General features: G+C 36.9%; 1 protein-coding gene across 2 annotated transcripts in view; it reads left to right on the top strand.

The window, feature by feature from the left end:
- GRIA2 (glutamate ionotropic receptor AMPA type subunit 2) overlaps window positions 1-20,986 on the top strand; it is a 225,583-nt gene that overhangs the window by 152,439 nt on the left and 52,158 nt on the right. For both annotated transcript variants that reach the window (XM_049906178.1, XM_049906179.1), the window contains exon 6: window positions 4,640-4,801. In XM_049906178.1, coding sequence (XP_049762135.1) covers window positions 4,640-4,801 — 162 coding nt within the window. The remainder of the gene's footprint in view (window positions 1-4,639; window positions 4,802-20,986) is intronic.

The raw sequence follows: 20,986 nt of genomic DNA, 5'->3' as shown, positions 1-20,986 counted from the left end.
AACTGATGGCCCAGCGCAAAGAATTCCAGATACTGACAAAAATCACCCCACTTCATCATCTACATTATGGTGAGGTATACTAGTCAATGAGCCTTACCCATGAACACAGAGATTTCAAGAAACCTTTAGTTTCTTACTCTTAAACAGCCAAGTATAGTCATGCATTTGGGAGAATTGTTTGGCATGAAAGATAGGGACCAATGTAAACAAACACATAAACAGAAACATGGCAGGAATCGTAAGAAAATGTGTTTTAAAATTGTAATTAATATCTTCAGAGAAATAAAAGAAAATATTTTATCCATAAAAAGAAAAAGGGATGCTATGAGAAAGGAAAAAAAAAAAATTCAGAATAAGAAAGAGCTTTGAGAATGTATTTTCTAAAATATGTAAAATTATGTAAGAGTTTGAAGATAAGTTGAGCAAATCATCCAAATTATTCGACCAAATGACAATACACAAAAATGGGAAAGTAGGGAATCACCAAGGAATCTAGATATTAGCTTAAGGCTTACAGATCTTAATAACAGGCATTCTAGAAAGAGATAATGATGAAAGCAGAATAAAATAATTTATAAAAAAAAAATTCAATAGACAGATTTGTGTCACTTAGTACTCCAGTACTAAGTGACACAAATCTGTCTATTGAATACCCAGGACAATGAAGGGGAAAACAAAAACAGTAAACCTCACACTGAAAATATGATCATGATATTTCAGGGATAAAGAGAAGATCTTAAAAGTTTCTGGCACATGGGGCCCAGGAGTGGGAAGGAGGTCACACATTAAAAAAAAAAATTAGAACGAGACATTTAATATAAATAATAGAAAACAAAAGCCAGCAGAACAATGCCTTCAGAATTCTGAGGTTTTCAACTTAAAATTTTATACCCAGCCAAAATACAAATCAAGCATAAGGATAAAACAAATATATTTTGAGACATATAATCTCTCAAAAAATTTACCTCCATGTGTCTCAGAAAACTATTGGAGGACTCTAGCAAAGAAGGGAATAAAGAAAAAGAAAAATGTAAACAAGGAAACAGTGGATCTACCTCAGAAAAGTGGCAAAGGGTAACAACTGTAGAGTAAAGGGAAAGAGGAACTAGATTGCAGCATGAAGAAAAAGTTCTCCTAGAAATAAAATATTCAGAAAAAAATAAAATAGATGGCCTGATATATTTGAATATTTTATTTAAAAAAATACTTTACCTACATTAACATGTAAAGATCTCATGGAGCAACTGAAAAAAAAATAAAGATATATTAAAAGCTTTCATAGTGAACAGTGAGAAAACTATAAGCACTCAGATTAAAAATTGTTCAAGAAGGGAAATGCAGTTCTAGTAAATTAGTTGGCTTTGATGTAAATAATATTTAAAGCTATAAATATACTGAGTATAAATGGAAACATTTTGGTCATGTTATATATGACAAATATATATATATATATAAATATATGTATCTGACAAATAAAACTCAATAAAAATATCTGAGATTGATAAATTGTAAAGAGCATTAGAAGTGTATCATGTAGAAATATGGAGGTAAATGCCTGAAAAACAAAAAGTGATGAAATTGGTTACTTTGGAACAGTTTGACTGAAGATGGGAGGGATACAGAAGAAAATCTATGGTTTATATTATATATGTTTGCACTATTTGCATTATTTTATTATGCAAAGAAAAAAATTATGAGCCACATAAACATATATTATAAAATCATTTTTTTCTTTTTGCATAAGCAGCAAAGAAAAAATTCTCCTATGTTTTGGGGGGTTTGAGACTTCATAATTAAATTTGGTATACTTTCTATCCTTATTTGTAAGAATAAAGAAGTATCTGAGATGCACATACTTATAAATATCTGTTAAGAAAGAAAATTAAATTGAGACTGTGAGAGTCAAAGTATGTCCTTGAGCATATCTCATCTGAATTTAGAGACCATCTCAAATATAGATTTGACGCCTTAAACACTGTGAATGAAGATCAGACGAGTTGTGGCATAACATCAAAGACGCTGTACGTGAAGAAAGCAAAAGGTCATTAAAAAGACAAGAAAGAAAATACCCAAATAGGTGTCAGAAGAGACTCTGAAACTTGCTCTCAAATGTAGAGTAGCTAAACTGAATGGAAGAAATGATGAAGTACAAAAGCTGAACAGATTTTGAAGAAGAGCAGAAGAAGACAAGGTAAAGTATATAATGAATGACATGTGCAGAGGCCTACAGTTAGAAAACCCAAAGGGAAGAACATGCTTGGCATTCCTCAAGCAGAAGGAACTGAAGAAAAATTCAAGGCCTGAGTTGCAATTTTGAAGGATTCTATGGGCAAAATATTGAATGATGCAGGAAGCATCAAAAGAAGATGGAAGGAATACACAGAGTCACTGGACCAAAAATAACTGGTTGATGTTCACCTATTTCAATAGTTATCATATGATCAAGAATCAATTGTACTGAAGGAAGAAGTCCAAGCTACATTGAAACCATTGGTAAAAACAAGTCTCCAGGAATAACAGAATACCGATTGAGATGTTTCAACCAACAAATGCAGCGCTGAAAGTGCTTATTCGTCCATGCCAAGAAATTTGGAAGACAGCTACCTGGCCAACTGACTGAAAAGATGCATAATTGTGCCCATTATGAAGAGAGGTGATCCAACAGAATGCAGAAATTATTGAACAATATCATTAATATCACGAGCAAGTAAAATTTTGCTGAAGATAATTAAAAAACCATTGCAGTATTACATAACAGGGAACTGCCATAAATTCAAACTGAATTCAGATGAGGATGTGGAATGAAAGATACCTTTGCTGATATTAGATGGGTCTTGGCTGAAAGCAGAGAATACCAGAAAGGTGTTTACTTGTATTTTACTGACTATGCAAAGGCATTCGACTGTGTGGATCATAACAAATTAAGGATAACATTGCGAAGAATGGAAATTCCAGAACACTTAATTGTGTTTATGCAGAGCCTGCCCATAGACCAAGGGACATTTGGAACAGAAGAAGGGGATACTGCATGGTTTAAATTCAGGAAAGGTGTGTATCAGGGTTGCAGCTTTTCACCATGCCTATTCAATCTGTGTGCTGATAAAATAACCAGAGAAGCTGAACTATATGAAGAATGTAGCAGCTGAAAAGGCTTTGTCATATGTACGTGGCACAGCCTGGCTTGCTGAAAGTGAAGAAGACTTGAAGCACTGACTGAGGAAGATCAAAGTATGGATTACATGTTTTGGATTACATATAACCCTCCTGTAGGGATTATATATCAACATAAAGAAAACAAAATCTTCACAGCTGGACCAATAAGCATCATCATGATAAATGAAGAAAATATTGAAGTTGTCAAGGATTTCATTTTACTTGGCTCCTGAATCAATGTCCATGGAAGCAGCAATCAAGAAATCAAACGACATATTGCATTGGGCAAATCTTGTGCAAAAGACCTCTTTAAAGTGTTGAAAAGCGAGATGTCACTGTGAGAACTAAGGTGTGCCTGACCCAAGCCATGATATTTTCAGTTTCCTCATATGAATGTGAAAGTTGGACAATGGATAAAGAAGACTGAAGAAGAATTGATGCCTTTGAATCATGGTGTTGTAAAGAATTTTGAATATACTGTGGACTGCCAGAAGAATGAACAAGCCTGTCTTGGAAGAAGTACAGCGAAAGTGCTTGGAGAGACTTTGCCTCCTGTACTTTGGACATATTATTAGGAGGGATCAGTCCCTGGAGAAGGACATCATGCTGGGTGAGTTAGAGGGCCAGCTAAAAGAGGAAGAACTGCAACACGATGGATTGACATGGTGACTGCAACAACTGGCTCAAACATAGCAACAATGCTGAGGATGGGGCAGGACTGGAAGCGATTCCTTCTGTTGTACGTAGGATCTCTGAGTTGAAACCAACTCAATGGTATCTGCACAACAACAGCAGCAGCTGTCTCTTAGGGATCCCTGATAGTGCAGTGGTTTAGCACTTGGCTGCTAACCGAAAGGTCTGTGGTTCAAACCCACCAGCCATTCTGTGGTAGAAAGATGTTGCAGCCTGCTCCTGTAAAGATTACAGCCTTGGAAAACCTATGTGGCATTTCTACTCTGCCCTTCATTCAGTGTCACCATGAGTCAGAATTGACTCAGCGGCCACAGGTTTAGTTTTTGGTATTGTCTCTTAAAAGCTAGTAATTTATATCACTTGAGTGAGTGAACAACTTGCTCCCAATATTGTAGCTCTTGGAGAAAAAATGTTAGTAAGTATCTATAAACACATGGAGCTCTGTTGTAGATTCGATAAATAAAACTCATCCTTAACCATGGAAGACCTTTCAATAAAATGGGAAACTTAAGAGTCATGAGTATTCAATGAGCTGATCAATCAATAAATAAGTGTTGATAAAAGAAGCACCGTGATGCTAAAATCATGTTAAGTTCCGGTGAAAGAGCATAGGCAAGTAAGTAGTAAAACAGCATTGGCTAAAAAATACGTGAAACATTTCCTGTAGGCTTCTTATCTGTCACGTGTTCTCTGAAATATGTAAAACCACAATTTAGGAAGTTATTTGATCAATGTTCGTTTCTGTTTGGTTCACAATAGAAAAAAGCATAACATAAATGTGTTTCATGTCTAGGGTTTTACTGATGGAGACTTATTAAAAATTCAGTTTGGAGGTGCAAATGTCTCTGGATTTCAGATAGTGGACTATGATGATTCCCTGGTATCTAAATTTATAGAAAGATGGTCAACACTGGAAGAAAAAGAGTACCCTGGAGCACACACGACGACAATTAAGGTTGGTTTGCCTTTATTTCTGCTTCTGTCTTTCCTACGAGGTGCAAAAAGGGGTCTGGGAAAATATGAAGGGGTAAAAAAGAGAATAACAGAGAGTAGATAATGCAATTCAACGTATGACAAACCTACTGATTTCAAAATATATTTTTCATGTTTGAATTAAGAAACAATGAGGGCCTTGCTATTTTCCTTTGCAGTGTTCTACTTCCCTCACACCTGCTTGCTTTCAGTCATTTCTTTACCCACTTTGCTTTCTTCGCTTTTTATTTTTGGTTGAGTGGCTTCTGAACTAGACACTTGGAATTTGGTGGTAAACGAAAACACAGGATCTGGTGTCAGCCCGCAGTCTAGTGGGGAAAGACGGTGAGTGTGTGGAAAAAGGATACTATGAAGGAATAAACAGCAAGCTCCGGGAGACGGAGGTGGAGCAGAAGATTTTAGATAGTTTGCTCTCGGAGAGCCTCTCTGAAAGGGTGATTTTTAAGGTGAGGTCTAAAGGATAAAAAGGAGTCAGTCTACATACTCCTCAGAAAGCTACGTTTGCAATAAATTGAAGAACCATAGATGCCAAGTTGTCCCTAATCCTCAAAAACTTTACTTGTACACATAGAGTCTGTAAGGATATGACCACAAAAATATATATTAATAGCCACTGATGAATAGCCTCTGGGAGACTTCAGGAAGAAGATAGACTCTTTTGGCTTAACTAATGAAAAAAATCATCAGAATGCTTGATGCAATCAAAGGGAATTCTGGAATACTATATGCAGTGCACTGCTCCGATATAAGTGCTACTCAGACTAATCTTTTGCTTCTCAGGGGTTTGGGCGTGCTGAGATCGTCCCTTGTTTATTCACTAAGCTTTCTTGTATGTCCACGGTCATGCGTGTGCTTAACTCCAAATGTTAAATATATCTGTTGTTGAAAGGAAGTTTCCTTTTACATTTGTTGGTAACCTTATTGGGAGCAGAGGGAAGAGTAACACTTGATTAAGAGTGGAGTGAAGAGTGAGTAGGATGAGGTGATATTCTCATTCTTTATGAAAGTAGAAATTTAAGAAAATAAGAGCAAAAGTTGCAAAACGTTTTTGTATATATAGCAACTTTATTTATTTGTGTGGATTTTACCTGAACCAGTCAGGCACAGTGTTATTACAGTTGCTAGCACTATCACAGTTAGGGCTTATTTGGAAGTGACTCCACGGTGATGGGTTTTTTGTTTTTTAATACTTTATAGAGTTAAAAAAATTTTTTTTTTTAGTGGGAAAAAGATACAGTTTTTTGGCTGTAAGTATGCATCTGGCTGTGAGATTGATCCTAGAAAATGATTACAAGCTTTGAAGTTCTCTACTTCGGGGTGTGTAAATAGATTTTAATTTCAAGTCAAAATCAGACAAGTTTTCTGTAGGATATTAAAGAATAATCCAGAGTTTTTTTTTTTTTTTTGTCAAAAAACCAGATGACTGTGTTTGGTGACCTTGATTGAAATTCAGCATTTATAATATTTAGAATGTGATTTTATGGTGACGCCTTCGTGGAACCAGGCTGCTGAGAAGGCAAAGGGCCACCTAGTCTTTCAGTTTGCACTAATCTGTGTCTCCACCTGTGCTCACTAGAGGTCCAAATGCTGATCCCATCCGTGGAATTTCAGGCATCCATCCGTACAGAGCTGGTGCCGTTTAAGTTCCCTGACGGAGAGAGCATGTGGTATTCATCCTCAAGTGCAGTCATCTTGTTCCTGCTGAATACTCTATTAGTCACCTTGTTGCCACCCACTGCTGCCTGCTGTGGGAGGATGAAAGTCGCCTGTAAGTCGTATTATCATTATTAAAGTTCGTGTGTCATACATCAAAATACAAAGCGAACATGGGGTACGAGCGATCTTTGGCCCTGTACTCTGTATATTTGTGCCAAAACCTAGTGCTGCGTGGTGACCTTTCTTTGGTCCCCTTCCTTTGTAGCATTTCATCTTCATGGAAGCCTCTCTTTTGGTTGCTTCTATCTGTTCTCAGAGTGATCTTGATGGCCCTTCATTGTGGGGTATTGCAAAGAGCACAGCTTTGAGGTTTAAGGTTTAAGAACTAGGTTCAGAATCACTGTTTGACCCTGGGCTCAGCACTCTCTTCTTCACAATGCAGTTGCTGTTAACTACTGTTGCATCACCCCTGACTTAAGGTGACCCGACGCACAACAGAACAAAACATTGTCCAGTTCTGTGCCATTGGACTGCCCATCTCCATGATTGCTTCTGAATAGGACTGTTGTGATCTGTAGGTCATCAGGCCTTTCTTCTTAGTCTAGAAGCTTCGCTGAAACCTGCTCAGTGTCATAGCAACAAGCAGACCTCCTGTGACAGATGGGTGGTGCCTGTGCCTGATGGAGCAACATTATTTATTCATTTCTTCATCCATCCACTTATTCATTGAATAAGTATTTATTGAGTGTCTATTCCATGGCAGGCACTGTTCTAAGTGCTAGAGGTGAGACAAAGTTCTAGTCTTCAAGATTTTATAGACTTCAGACTAGAAACCAGCAATTATCTTGTAATGTAATAAGCATGTTGATTTAAGTTATCTTACTGACATCTGAAAACCAGTATATTCAAAACTGGGCTCTTGATTTCCCTCCACCACCCACTTCTCAGCCCCTCTAAACTCCTTCTACAGTTTTTCCTGTCTCAGTTGGTGGAAACTATCTTTTCAGTTGTTGTTTAGGTTGAAAACTTGAAATTGTCCTTGACCTCTCTTTCTCCAAGTTAAAGATGGCAGGAAATTCTGTACGCTCTGCCTCACTTCTTACCACCTCCTCTGCAGCCACCTTAAATCCAGCCACCATCATTTCTCTCCAAGAATTATTGACATAGTCTCTAAGGTGGTTTCCCTGCTTCCACATTTGCCCCTGTTATCATGTATTTCTTTCTGGTCATTGTGAAACACTGACATAAATGGGATTATGTTTCTGTTATATTTAAAATCCTCCAATGGCTCCTTATTTCAACCTCTAAGGACTCTCCATGAAAGCCAAAATTACTCCATGGGCCTTCAAGGCTCTAAATGCTCTGTCACTGAGTGACATGTGACCTCATGTCATGACACTCTTCCCCTTGCTCACTCTGCTTCAGCCAAACTGGCTTCCTTCTTTTCCTTTAGCACACCAGGCATGTTCCCACCTTACAGCCCCTGCACTGGGTATTTCTCCTTCTTGAATATCATCTCCTTAAATGTTTACACAGTTAGGCCTCCTCGTCCTTTAAGTCTTTGTTAAAAGGCCATCTTCTCAAGGAAGTCAACAGTAAGCACTCTCTTTAAAAAAGCAGTCTGCTCCACTCGCTGTAGTATTCCCCATTGCCCTTTCCCTACTTCCTTTCTTTTTTTAGTTTTCTAGCAAGCTATAAAAGTGGTGGATACTTACGATTAATTTATTCATTACATTGTTAGTGTCTGTCTACCCTGCTAGAAAGTAAGTTTCATTGTGGCAGGGATTTTTTTAGTTTATTCGCTGTTATATTACAACCTTCTAGGATAAGGCTTGGCACTTATTCTAGAAGTAGCTACTTAATGAAGACCTTCTGCATATATGAACCAAAAAATGAAATAAATAAATTAAATGCATAAATAAAAATAAACCCGTCACTGTCGAGTTGTTTCCAACTCATAGCCACCCTATAGGACAGAGTAGAACTACCTCATAGGGTTTCCAAGGGATGACTGTGGATTCGAACTGCTGACTTTTTGGTTAGCAGCTGAGTATGAATAGAGGTAAACAAAGGTACCATGATAGAACCTATCAGGAGCACCTAATCCAGATTCCAGAAGTAAGGGAGGGCTTTTGAATGAAGCAATAAAGAAGTTGAGACCTGAAGGGGAGGTGGGTGTTTGGAGAAGTAGAGACGGAACAACAACCTCCAGAGAAAAGAAATAGAGTATGTGAAATCTCCGATGAAAGGAAAATATAAATATTCCCGTTAGGCTGGAGGTCGAGTGGGGGTGTTTTGATGAAACTCTGAGGGGTAATACCTTAGAAATATGCAGGACCCAGATCCTGTGGGCTTTGTTGATATACTAAGGTATTTTTGTGTTATTCTGAGAGCAATAGGGAACCGCTAGAGGAGAGTGACATGACTATGGTTTTGATTTACGAAGATTGCTGTGGCTGCCCTGGTGAGAACAGGTTGGAGGGGGTGTGGGTCAAGACAGGGATGGTAGTGATCCGAATTGTACTTGTGGCATGGGATGGAGCAGAATAGATGGGTTTGCTATATTCACCAACTCCTTCGATGCCTTTGTTTGTAAAATAAGTGGTAATTGCCAAATCACAACCATTTATATAAAATATACTAATACAAATTTCATTGAGAGAAATGTGGGTTAAAAATGAGATCCTGAGGGATAGACTGTGTCATTTGTATCTTACTAGCCCCAAATCTCATACAGTGGTTTGCAAAGAGTAGGTACACAGTAGATATTTGTTGAAATAAAGAGCAATGCACTGGATAGAATGAGTAAACACTTTGAAAATATCAAACACTAGGAAAGAAAAAAAAAAAAGCCATTATCATTGTAATGAAATATGGCTTACATTTCTGCATTTGCTCTGTCCTTTTGCTCAGCCATGGCAGAAAAACCAAACCAACCAGCTGAACACCCAATTCTGACCCATGACAACCCCATGTGTTACACAGTAGAACCACTCCTTGGAGTTTTCTGGGCTGTAATCTTTACCGAAGCAGATCACCAGGCCTTTCTTCTCTGGTGCTGCTGGGGGGTGGTTCAAACACCAACCTCTAGGTTAGCAGCCAACAGCAAACCACTTTTGCCACCCAGGGACCTTGGCAAAAGAGTAGTGGGTTATTTTTCTTAATGACCTGTTGAGTGACTGATAGTCCGACCTGATCCATCAGACCACCAGCATTTAAATGAGACAATTAAAGTAGGTATTCTACGCTCCTTAAAAAAAAAAAAAAAAAAACAATTCAGAAAGAAGCAGGTCATAAAGATGATTTGCCACTATCTTAAAAACATTTTACAAATCTTTCCATTTTTAGATAGATATTTAGTGTTTCCAGTGTCTCCAACAGCCACATGCAAGCCCTGACTATTCATTCTAACTTTTGGTATAATAGCCTCAATCCTGCTATTGTTTCTCGGATATCCTGCTGCTGCTAAGGAATTCGACGATAAGACCCAACTGACATTTGTGTAGCACTTGACAGAATGGCTTTCCTACAAGAAACTCATTTTACTCTGGAAGCCATTTAAAGCACAGACTCAAACTTTATTAATTGCTGTCCTAAGAGTTATTAGGCCCTTCTGAAAATTAGTATAACATTTTTCCGTCCAGTAATTAGTGCCTTGTGTTAAATAGCACCCTGGGGACCAAATAGAATTAATTCTGCTTTTTCAGTGTCTTAACTGACCAAAACTGCAGCTGACACATTGGCATCCCAACTTCTAGTGTGAAAACCTTCTGCCACACCACGGCCTAGAGACTGACCATGCTTACTTCTTTGTATGTTAGAGTTTAAAAGACATGTGTATGTGACTGAAACAAACTCATATATTAAACATTCTGTATTGATAAAATTACATATTTTATAAAATTTTATAAAGTAATTAGCAAAGTAATATACCATTTAAGTATATGTTACAACATTTGAGACATAAAGATGCATTACTAATATTTCTAAGTATCATGCAGGATATTGGGGCCCATTTTTTATTTCCATGTTTCTTTATCTGTAACAAGTTGGAGGTGATTTCTACCAAATCTGTAATACCATGATTATCTGAAATGCTAATTTAGTCACTCAATAATGCATGCATTAACATTTAAAGTGTTCCTGAATCTTTGACACTTCTTGTGGTTGTTCCATCTCTCAAAGGTTGTAGTGATGTGTAGGCAAACATATTTGATCTCTGGGTACTAAAGTCAAGTTCAAATTAGCCTGGGCAATATTTGTTTTCTTTTACATAGGTTATAAAAAATAAGGAACTGCCACATTTTTAGAAGATTCCTAGAAGTGAGACAAGGCAAGGAGAGGAATTTATGCTACCAACAAAATATAAGCTCTGTCATTAGGGAAGCCTTTTCCTAGGGGTGAATCAAAACAAGATACTGTCTTGAATATCTTTTTTCCACCTTGATTAATCTGACTAGCTTTTCCCAGAAATCTGAGTTCTTAAGGAATCCTAAAGGCTCTGAATGCAAGTCTTGGTCCTTAAATAAGATTTTCAGTCAGGGTCAAGGCCAGTCTGGAGAATTTATTCTACAATATACTGTTTTTAATGGATTCCTTTTACATTAATGTCCTTTCTTCACAGTGGATTAAAAATTATTTGGATTATTCCTAGAGAATAATAAAGCAAGCTGATTTGGGCTTCTGGCCAATGGAGCTGTCTTCTCAACCTTGGAAAATGTGATACTTACACCCTTACCAACGGTGTTGAGTTTTTATGAAGATTTTATGCCTTTATGCAACGTAGTTTCAAAGGGCACATGTTTAAAATGCTTTACAGTAAATTAAAGATGACCTTATCACAGACAGCTCTTTTCCAGAGGGTGGACTGCAGTTGAATTTGAAATTAAGACAAGTGAATAATATTAAGTTTATAATGTATTTACTAGTACTATTCTTTTTCTTATGGCTCTTTTTGATACGTGGTCATTGCTGAAAATTTTAAAACAAAAAGTGGGCTTCCTAAAAATTTGTTCTGTAGGCTTACTTGTTTTGCATCCAGCTCACCATTTTTGATCCTGTTGATACTTATTGTGTAAAATGAGGAAACTGAGAAACATATTGTATAAGATTCTCTCGACAAATATGCTTCAGGGTATACTAATTTTAACTAATTGTTGCTATTTTAAAAATAAGTCTAAAATTTACCAACCCATTAAACTTTTAGCATACACAAAACCCTATTTTTATGCATAAAAATGGCAATTAGTTTGGGCAGTGCTGAGTAAAAAAAGTGAAACAGTAATTTTTGTGTGTGTGTGTGTGTTTTAGGTAGAAGTTTAACAGTGCAAATTAGTTTTACATTCAAAAATTTATACACAAATTGTTTTGTGACATTGGTTACAATCCCTGCAATGTGTCAGCACTGTCTCCCTTTCCCTTTACACCTTGGGTTCCCCATGTCCATTCCTCCAGGTTTCCTATCCCCTACTGCTCCTTATCTTTGCTTTTGGGCAGGTGTTGCCCATTTGGTCTCTTACATTTGCTTGAACTAAGAAGCACATTCCTCACCTGTGCTATTTATATTGTTTGTTTTATGGGCCTATCTAATCTTGTCTAAAAAGTGGGCTTTGAATTTCGTGATTTGATATTTATTCTACATTTTTCTCCTGCTTTGTCTGGGACTCTATTGTGATACCTGTCAGAGCAGTTGTGTTGGTAGCCGGGCACTATCTAGTTCTTCTGGTCTCAGGCTGGTGGAGGCGGTAGTTCATGTGATCCTTTCGTCCATTATGCTGATATTTTCCTGTGTCTTTTTTGGGTTGGTTTTCTTTATTCTCCTTTGCTCTGGACAGGATGGGACCAGTAGATGTACCTTAGATGGCTGCTTGCAAGCTTTTAGGACCGCAGATGCTACTCACTGAAGCAGAATGTAGAATATTTTCTTTATGAACTATTTTATGCCAGTTGACCTAGATGTCCCCAGAGACTATGGTCCCCAGCCCTCAGCCCCAGCATCTCGATCTCTCAAGGTGTCTGGATGTGTCTAGGAGCCCTGGTAGTGCAGGGGTTAAGCACTCAGCTGCCAATTGAAAGGTCAACAGTTCAAACCCAGCCTATCTGTGGGAGAAAAATGTGGCCGTCTGCTCCTGTAAAGATCACTATGAGTCAGAATTCACTCAATGACAGTGGGTTTGGTTTGGAGCCCTGGTGGCATAGTGGTTAAGAGTTTGGCTGCTAATCAAAAGGCCAGCAATTGAAATAAACCAGCCGCTCCTTGGAAACCCTGGGGGGCAGCTCTACTCTGTCCTATAGGGTCACTATGAGTTGAAATCTGCTCGACAGCAACTGGTTTGGTTTTTCTTTTTTGGTAGGAACCTTCTATGACTTTGCCTTGATGAACTTGTGCTGATATTCCCTATATCGCCTGTTGTCTTCCCCTTTCTAAAGTTGACACTTGTCTGTTATCTGGTTAGTGATTTCCTCTCCTCATCCCTCCTCACTTCTTAACCATTAAAGATTGTTATCTGTGCGGAAACCTTCTCTTGAGTTTTTATACTAGTGGTCTCATACAATATTTGTCCTTTTTGTGATTGACTTATTTCCCTCAGCATAAAACCCTCTAGATTTATCCATGTCATGAGATGTTTCAAGGATTCATTATTCTTTATCATTGCATAGTATTCCATTTTGTCTATGTACCGTAATTTATTTATCCATTCATGTGTTGATGGGTACTTAGGTTGTTTCCATCTCTTTGCTATTGTAAATAATGCCTTAATGAACATTGGTGTACATATGTCTATTTGTGTGATGGCTCTTATTTAGCTAGGATGTATTCCTAGGAGTAAGATAGCTGGATATCTTCATATTTCTGTTTCTTGCTTTTTAAGGAGGTGCCATATCATTTTCCATAGTGGTTGTACCATTTTGCAGCCCCACCAACAGAGTATAAGAGTTCAAATCTCTCTGAAACCTCTCCAGCATTTGTTATTTTCTGCATTTTTGACTAGTGCCAGTATTGCTGGGTCGAGATGGTATCTTCTTACAGTTTTGATTTGGATTTCTCTAGTGGCTTATGATCCTGAAAGTTTCCTCACCTGTCTGTTAGCCGCCTGAATGTCTTCTTTGGTGAAGTGTCTGTTTATATTCTTTACTTCTTTTTTAATTGTATTATTTGTATTTTTTCTTGTTGAGGTGTGAAGTATTTCATAAATTTTAGAAATCAGACCATTGTTGGATATGTCGTAGCCAAAAAATTTTTCCCAGTCTGTAGGTTCTCTTTTTAGTCTTCTGGTGAAGTTTTTTGATGAGATTATGTGTTTATCTTCTGATTTTTGTACATTGTTAGTTATGGTTTGTATATGTTTATGCTGTGTATTAGGGGCCCTATTGCTGTCCCTATTTTTTCTTCCATGATTTTTACAATTTTAAGTTGTATATTTAGGTCTTTGATCCATTTCAAGTTAGTTTTTGTGTATGGTGTGAGGTATGAATCCTGTTGCTTTTTAATTTTTTTTTTTTTTTTTTACAGCTGGACATCCAGTTATACCAGCACTACTTGTTACAGAGATTGTCTTTTCCCCACTTAATGGACTTTCGCCCTTTGTCAAATATCAGCTGCCTGTGGATGGATGGATTTACATCTTGGTTCTCAGTTCTATTCCACTGGTCTATATGTCTATGTTTGACTACCCTGACTATATAGTAGGTTCTTTGATCAGGTAGTGTGAAGCCTCCCACTTTGTTCTTCTTCAGTTATGCTTTACTTATCTGGGTCCACTTCCCTTTCCATATAAAGTTGTTAGTTTCTCCATCTCATGAAGGAATGATGTTGTGATTTGGATCAGGATTGCATTATATCTGTAGATCGCTTTGTGTAGTATTGACATTTTCACAATGTTGCATCTTCTTATCCGTGAGAATGGTATATTTTTACATTTATGTAGGTCTCTTTTGGTTTCTTGCAATTGTGTTTTATAGTTTTCTTTGTAAAGATGGGTATTTTATGTCCAGGGTTAGATTTTTTCCTAAGTATTTTATCTTTTGGGGGGCTATTATAAATGGTATTGATTTCCTGATTTCCTTTTTGAAGTTCTCTTTGTTGGTGTAGAGGAATCCAATGGATTTTTAATGTTAATCTTGTGTCCTGCTACCTTGCTGAAACCTTCTATTAGCTCCAGTGGCTTTCTTGTGAAATCTTTGGGGTTTTCTATGTATAGGATCATATCATCTGCGAATAGGGATAGTTTTACCTCTTCCTTCCCAATTTGGATGCCCTTTATTTCTTGGTGCCGTGGCAGTATAGTAGTTAAGAGCTTGGCTGCTAACCAAAGGGTTGGTGGTTCAAATCCACCAGCTGCTCCTTGGAAACCTTATGGAACAGTTCTGCTGTATCTATAGGGTTGCTATGAGTCAGAATTAACTTGAAGGCAATGGTTTTTTTTTTATTGCTCTAGCTAGGACTTCCAGCACAATGTCAAATAAGAGCGGTGATAAAGGCATACCTGTCTGGTTCCCGTTCTCAATGGGAATGGCTTCTGTCTCTCTCCACTGAGAATAATACTGGCTGTTGATTTTGTATAAATCCCTTTTATTATGTCAAGAAATTTCCCTTGTATTTCTATTTTGCTGAGAGTCTTTATCAGGAATGGGTTTTGGACTTTGTCAAATGCCTTTTCGGTGTCCCTTGAGATATCATGTGATTCTTTTCATTTATTTTATTTTTGTGGTGGATTATGCTGTTTGATTTTCTAATGTTGAGCCTTGCATACCTGGTATGAATCACACTTGGTCATATGTATTATTTTTTTGATATGCTGTTGAATTCTATTGGCTCAAATATTGTTGAGAATTTTTTGTCTGTATTCATGAGGGATATTGGCCTGTTGTTTTCTTTTTTTGTGGTGTCCCTGCCTCGCTTTGGTATCAGGGTTATGCTGGCTTCGTAGAATGAATTTGGGAGTATTCTTTCTTTTTCTGTGCTCTGAAATAGTTTGAGTAGTATTGGCGTGAGCTCTTTTCTGAATATTTGATAGAATTCCCCAGTGAGGCCATCCTGGCCTGGTTTTTTTTTGGTTATGATTTTTTTCATTGCCTTTTAAATGTTTTCTTTTGTTATGGGTCTGTTTGGTTTTTTGACCTCAGTTTGTGTTAGTTTAGGTAGGCAGTGTGTTTCTAGAAATGTGTCCATTTCCTCCAGGTTTTTAAGTTTGTTGGAATAGAAACAGGACTTTTTTACTGCAAGATTTCTTAGGACCTGATTCTCAGTGTAAGAATTATTTTTTGAACACTCTGAACCACAGAACTCTATATTTGTGGAGCAGAATAGTGGTTTTCAAAAACATGATGAAATCAAGCCTGTTTTATACCAACACAAACTGTTGGTCAATAACTTACATCATTAGCATATTTTACAACTTGCCAAGATTCTCATTTCCTATACATATACATTTTTGATGTGATATTTTGCCAACTAGGATAACGAACCATGCTGGTGTGCCCAGGACTAAGGGGTTTCCCAGGATTTGAAACTTTCTGTTCTAAAACCAGGACAGTTCCAGGCAAGCCAGGAGAATTGGCCACCCTCATTACCTCAGAACCAGAGATCTGGATACAAATTTCTTCTCTGTCACATTATTTTTGTGACCCTGGGTAAAACAAAATTTTATAACTTGGAGTCTTCCTCTGTAAAATTAGAATAAAAATATTGCTGCACAGGATATTTTGGGAAGAACTTACTAGGAAATGATCTAGCTCAGGTTTGGCACATGTAGAACTAGACAGACAAATTCTTTCTTTTTTTCCTTACTTACTTTTCCAAAATTCCTGTGAGGTAGACAGAACAGACATTGCTCTTCTTATTTTACCTATGAAAATCCTTAACCCTTTGCTGTCAAGTCAGTTCAGACTCACGGCCACCCCATGTGTTACAGAGCAGAACTGCTCTATAGGATTTTGTTGGCTGTTACCTTTAAGGAAGCAGATATCAGACTTTTTTATCGGTAGCACCAGTGAGCGGATTTTAACCACCCATCTTTAGGCTAGTAGTTGAACACAAACCATTTGTGACATCTAGCGACCTTTCAGAAAATTTAGGCTTAGATGGTTTCGTTAACTTGCCCAAGGCAGCAGAGGAGAGTTTATGCTCTATCTTCTGAGTCCCTGGAGAGACCAGTGGTTAATGTGGTCAGTTGTTAATCGAAGGTCGGAAGTTTGTATCTACACAGAGGCACCTTGGAAGGTAGGCCTAGAGGTCTACTTCTGAAAAATCAGCCGCTGAAAACCCTGTCCATCACAGTTCTAGTCTAACACATGGGGTCACCATGGGTCAGAACTGATTTGATGGGAAATTTTTTTTTCCTGATGTTCTAAATGCAATGTTTTCTAAACTATGCTTAACTAAATTTCAACTGTCAAGGAAAATTTAAAAATTGTACAATCATAGAAATTTTGCAACATTATTATAGAACCAAAAGTACTTCTTATGTGAAAGAATTCTTTTGTTTTTTCATGATGTGGGTAACATATGTTTAGGAATAGGTACAATCATTATGATAATGCATACAACTTTATATTAGAGCCTATTTATCTTCTCTTTGTTTACTCATTAAATTGTGAAGCATACACATAGCTTCTTTATAGCCTTTTTTTGTTTTTGTTTCTTTTTATTTTGTGGCTATCAGAATGCTGTTTTGGGGTCTGAGTGATTATAGCAATGTGTTATTGAATGGTTTGTCTGATGACTATTGGACATAACAAACATGTCTATAATGAGTGTTTTATCTTTTGGAAAATAAGTCTCAATAAATATGCATTTAGAATGGAATAAAAAGCCCATTTGGAAAATAGGCTATGAAAACACTTTCACATATTTCTTCTTAAAATGTGGATATTATGTGATTGTGATCTAGCACTGCAAACATAATGGCCCCCCACTGAAACGTAACTTTCCAAACTTAGCTAAGGAATTTCACAGAACATAAAGAGGACAGAGGTAAAACACTTGTTTTCAAAGAAGGAGCTAGCTACATTGCCATGATGTTTTCTTCAAATTAATTTAAATCTAGTTACTAAAAAAAAAAAAAATTTTTTTTTTTTTTAGTTTAGTGAATGGTGGAAACCCTGTTGGCCTAGTGGTTAAGTGCTACAGCTGCTAACCAAAAGGTCGACAGTTCAAATCCACCAGGCAATCCTTGGAAACTCTATGGGGGCAGTTCTACTCTGTCCTATAGGGACGCTATGAGTCGGAATTGACTCGACGGCACTGGGTTTTTTTTTTTTTTTTTTTTGGTTTTAGTGAATGGTAAAGTAAAACTGAAATATTTAACTGTCCAATCAAAAATGTAAACATATATTTTGTTTAGAAAATTTGATGAGCCACATGTGCAGACCATAAACAAAAAGGAACTCTGGGTACAGAGGCTGCTGATTTTCTCTCAGCCCAGAACTGTTGCTATGATTGTGACTTTTAATTTAGAATGATAACGAGTTGGAAACTTGATTAGATTTGAACATGCGAAAAAGGTAGGAAGGATTTTTCTTTTTGGCAGGCACATGCTGTGGATCATATTCATTATATGCTGCCTGAACCTAAATGCTTTTAGTTCATTCAACCTAATCTTATTTTTTTTTAATGTAGTTCACACATACTTATGGACTTCTGAATCATTTAGTAGATGCCTTCATAGATTTCTCATACTAATGTGAGCAAACTGGCTCAATGAAGGTTTTGGATTCTAGTTGTTACCATAATTGCTTAATACAATTTGCAGTGTTTCTTTTTCTTTCTCTCCCATTTTTTTTTTTTATTGTGTATCCTATGTGTTTAATTACAGTTTTGTCTCCTATTCAGTGACCTAGACTTTATAGAAAGAATTACATTGGCAGTGAACTGAATTCTGTATAAGAAAACAAATTAATCCACACTTCTTTTCCTTTAGGAGAATAGAAACAAACATGTAAGTAGGGTAGATATATCCTGATGTGATATTTCCTATTTGCTCCAAAGAGTCTTTTATTAAATAGATGTGCTTCAAAACAAAGCCCATGATAAAATACTTTTTTTTTTTTTTTTAATAAAACGATACACGGATAGTATAGAATATTTGGAAAAGAATGTTACCTCCCTGTTATTATAATCATTTTGGTTTGTTCCTTCCTTTTTTTGTTGAAAGGTTTTAACCTGTTTTTTTTTTCTCTATTTCTTCAGTAGAAAATTTTGATCTTAATTTAATTGTAATAATGTTTTCCACTTATTTTATTATAAGCATTATTTATGCTGTACATAACCTTTATTAGTATCAGCTTTTAATACCTGTGTAATAATTCTTAAAGACAGTAAGCATAGTTTATTTAAACGTCCCTATATTGTCAGAAATGTAGGTTGTTTCCATTTTTGGGTATTACAAATAATAGTGAAATTAATATCTTTGCATGAAAATTCTGTTTTCCTAGTATAAAACCAAACCCACTGCCATTGAGTCAAATCTCACTCATAGTGACTTTATCGAATAGAGTAGAACTGCCCCATAGAGTTTCCAAGGGCAGCTGGTGGATTCAAACTACTGATCTTTTGGTTAGCAGATGTAGCTCTTTAACCACTATGCCACCAGGGTTTCATTTTGGGTTCAGGAGTATAATCTGCCTAATGGATCTCAGCATAGTATATGTATCATCATTTCTTGCCTCTACGGCACCATCAGGGCTCCATTTTAAACCAGACAGATCCAAATAAAACCATTCCCATTTCTTCCAAAACCTACAACCGTTTCCTTTAAAGCTGGTGGGGTAGTGGCTAAGAGCTACATCTGCTAACAAAAGGTTAGCAGTTTGAATCCACTAGGCGCTCCTTGGAAACTCCATGGTGCAGTTCTACTCTATCCTATAGGGTTGCTATGAGTGGGAATCGACTCGATGGCAATGGATTTGTTTTTTTTGGTTAGTTTGAGATATCTGTGGGCAACTAAAGTGAAACCATCCTGGAGACACTTAAATATGTAGAGAAAGACTCAGACATTGGCCTGCCGGTGGCATCGCTTAACCAATAGCAAATGAAAAGAAATTCTAGAAAGAAAATTTAGAGATATATCTGAATATCTTATCACCATTAAAACACTCAGTCACAGTGCAAGAAGCCTCACAACTGTCTCTTTCTTTTCTTTATTCCTCCCTAGCTCTCTCATCAAGTTGATTCATTTATATGATAAAATAAAAGCAATTCAACTAAACTAAACTAAATCATGCAAAGATTAAATGAATGATAACTGCACCCTCATCCATTTTAGTGTAAAAATGGAGGCTTAAAGCATATCCATTACTGTGGAGGAGATAAATCACACCACATAAACTGTTTCCCCATTTGCCTTAGTCAAAGATATTTCATATTTAAAAAAAAAAAAACTGAAACAGGACATTTATTCACCATAGGACTAACTTATAACAATACAATAGGATATATTGCAACTATCTGTTTATACAGTAAAACCTGTGTAAGGCAGAAATCTGTCAGAGAAGGAAAACTCAAATATTTTCCAGCAATAGAGGGCGATAAAAAAATGTTAAGACCACACCCTGTCAAAAGCAGAGAACGTGCCAAACCCAGAAAAACAAGGCAGTCCCATCGAGTTTCCCTCTCACAGATTTCACTGTTTTATGTTTTCTTTAGAATGGACAAAATAGGATTCCCATAAGAAAAGGGACCATATCAAGATCTGACCTTCTTTTTTTCCTTCCCGTTTCTTCTTTCCTTCCTTTTTTTTTTTTTTTTTTTATTCCTTGCTTCTTTCCTTCCTTTCTTTAAGTCTCTTCCATTTGCCTGGTCCTGTCCTGGACTCTGAGACTTCAGTCTTGACAGACAAGTTCTCTACTAGAGAGGCTAGATAACACGTAAGCAAGATAATCGGATACACATAAAAACTATGAAAAAAATCAGCATGGTCATATGAAGGAGACTTATGGGAAGCGGGCTAGACAAGGAGCACATCACTGAGGAGCTAATGTGTGAGCATATGGATGGTATTTAAAGCCATGGACTGGGTTAGATCACTTCGTGAAAGCAAAAGAAGGCTGATGTGGAGATGCAAGTTTAGAAAATTCCTCTCAATGAATGTTTCTTTGAAGGAAACAAAAAATGGGGTGGAAATCTGAAGGTGGTATGGGGCTAAGAAGTGTGTGTGTGTATGAGTGTGTATGTATGTATAAATAAGAATATAGTCACATAATTTAAAGGCAGGTAATATGGCTGTTGAATTATTGATAGAAATGATCTAGCAGTGAGAGAAAAAAAGACTGATGCAGGATATTGAAGGAGTAATTGAAGAAACAATACACTTAAGAAGATTAGAGGGATGGGGTTCAGTGCACAGCTAGAGAGGTTGTTCTGAGGTAGGATTGTGGCCACCCCATGTGCTGCTCAGGAGGGAAACAGAGAACATGGGGAGCTGGGTAGTTTTGAGGTTGAAATATAAGGGGGTTCTTGTATGATGGATTTTATTTTATCTGTGATATGTAA

Source organism: Elephas maximus, chromosome 13 (genome assembly GCF_024166365.1).
Source record: "Elephas maximus indicus isolate mEleMax1 chromosome 13, mEleMax1 primary haplotype, whole genome shotgun sequence".
NCBI classification, from domain to species: Eukaryota; Metazoa; Chordata; class Mammalia; order Proboscidea; family Elephantidae; genus Elephas; species Elephas maximus.
This window is presented reverse-complemented; position numbering and strand designations above follow the sequence as displayed.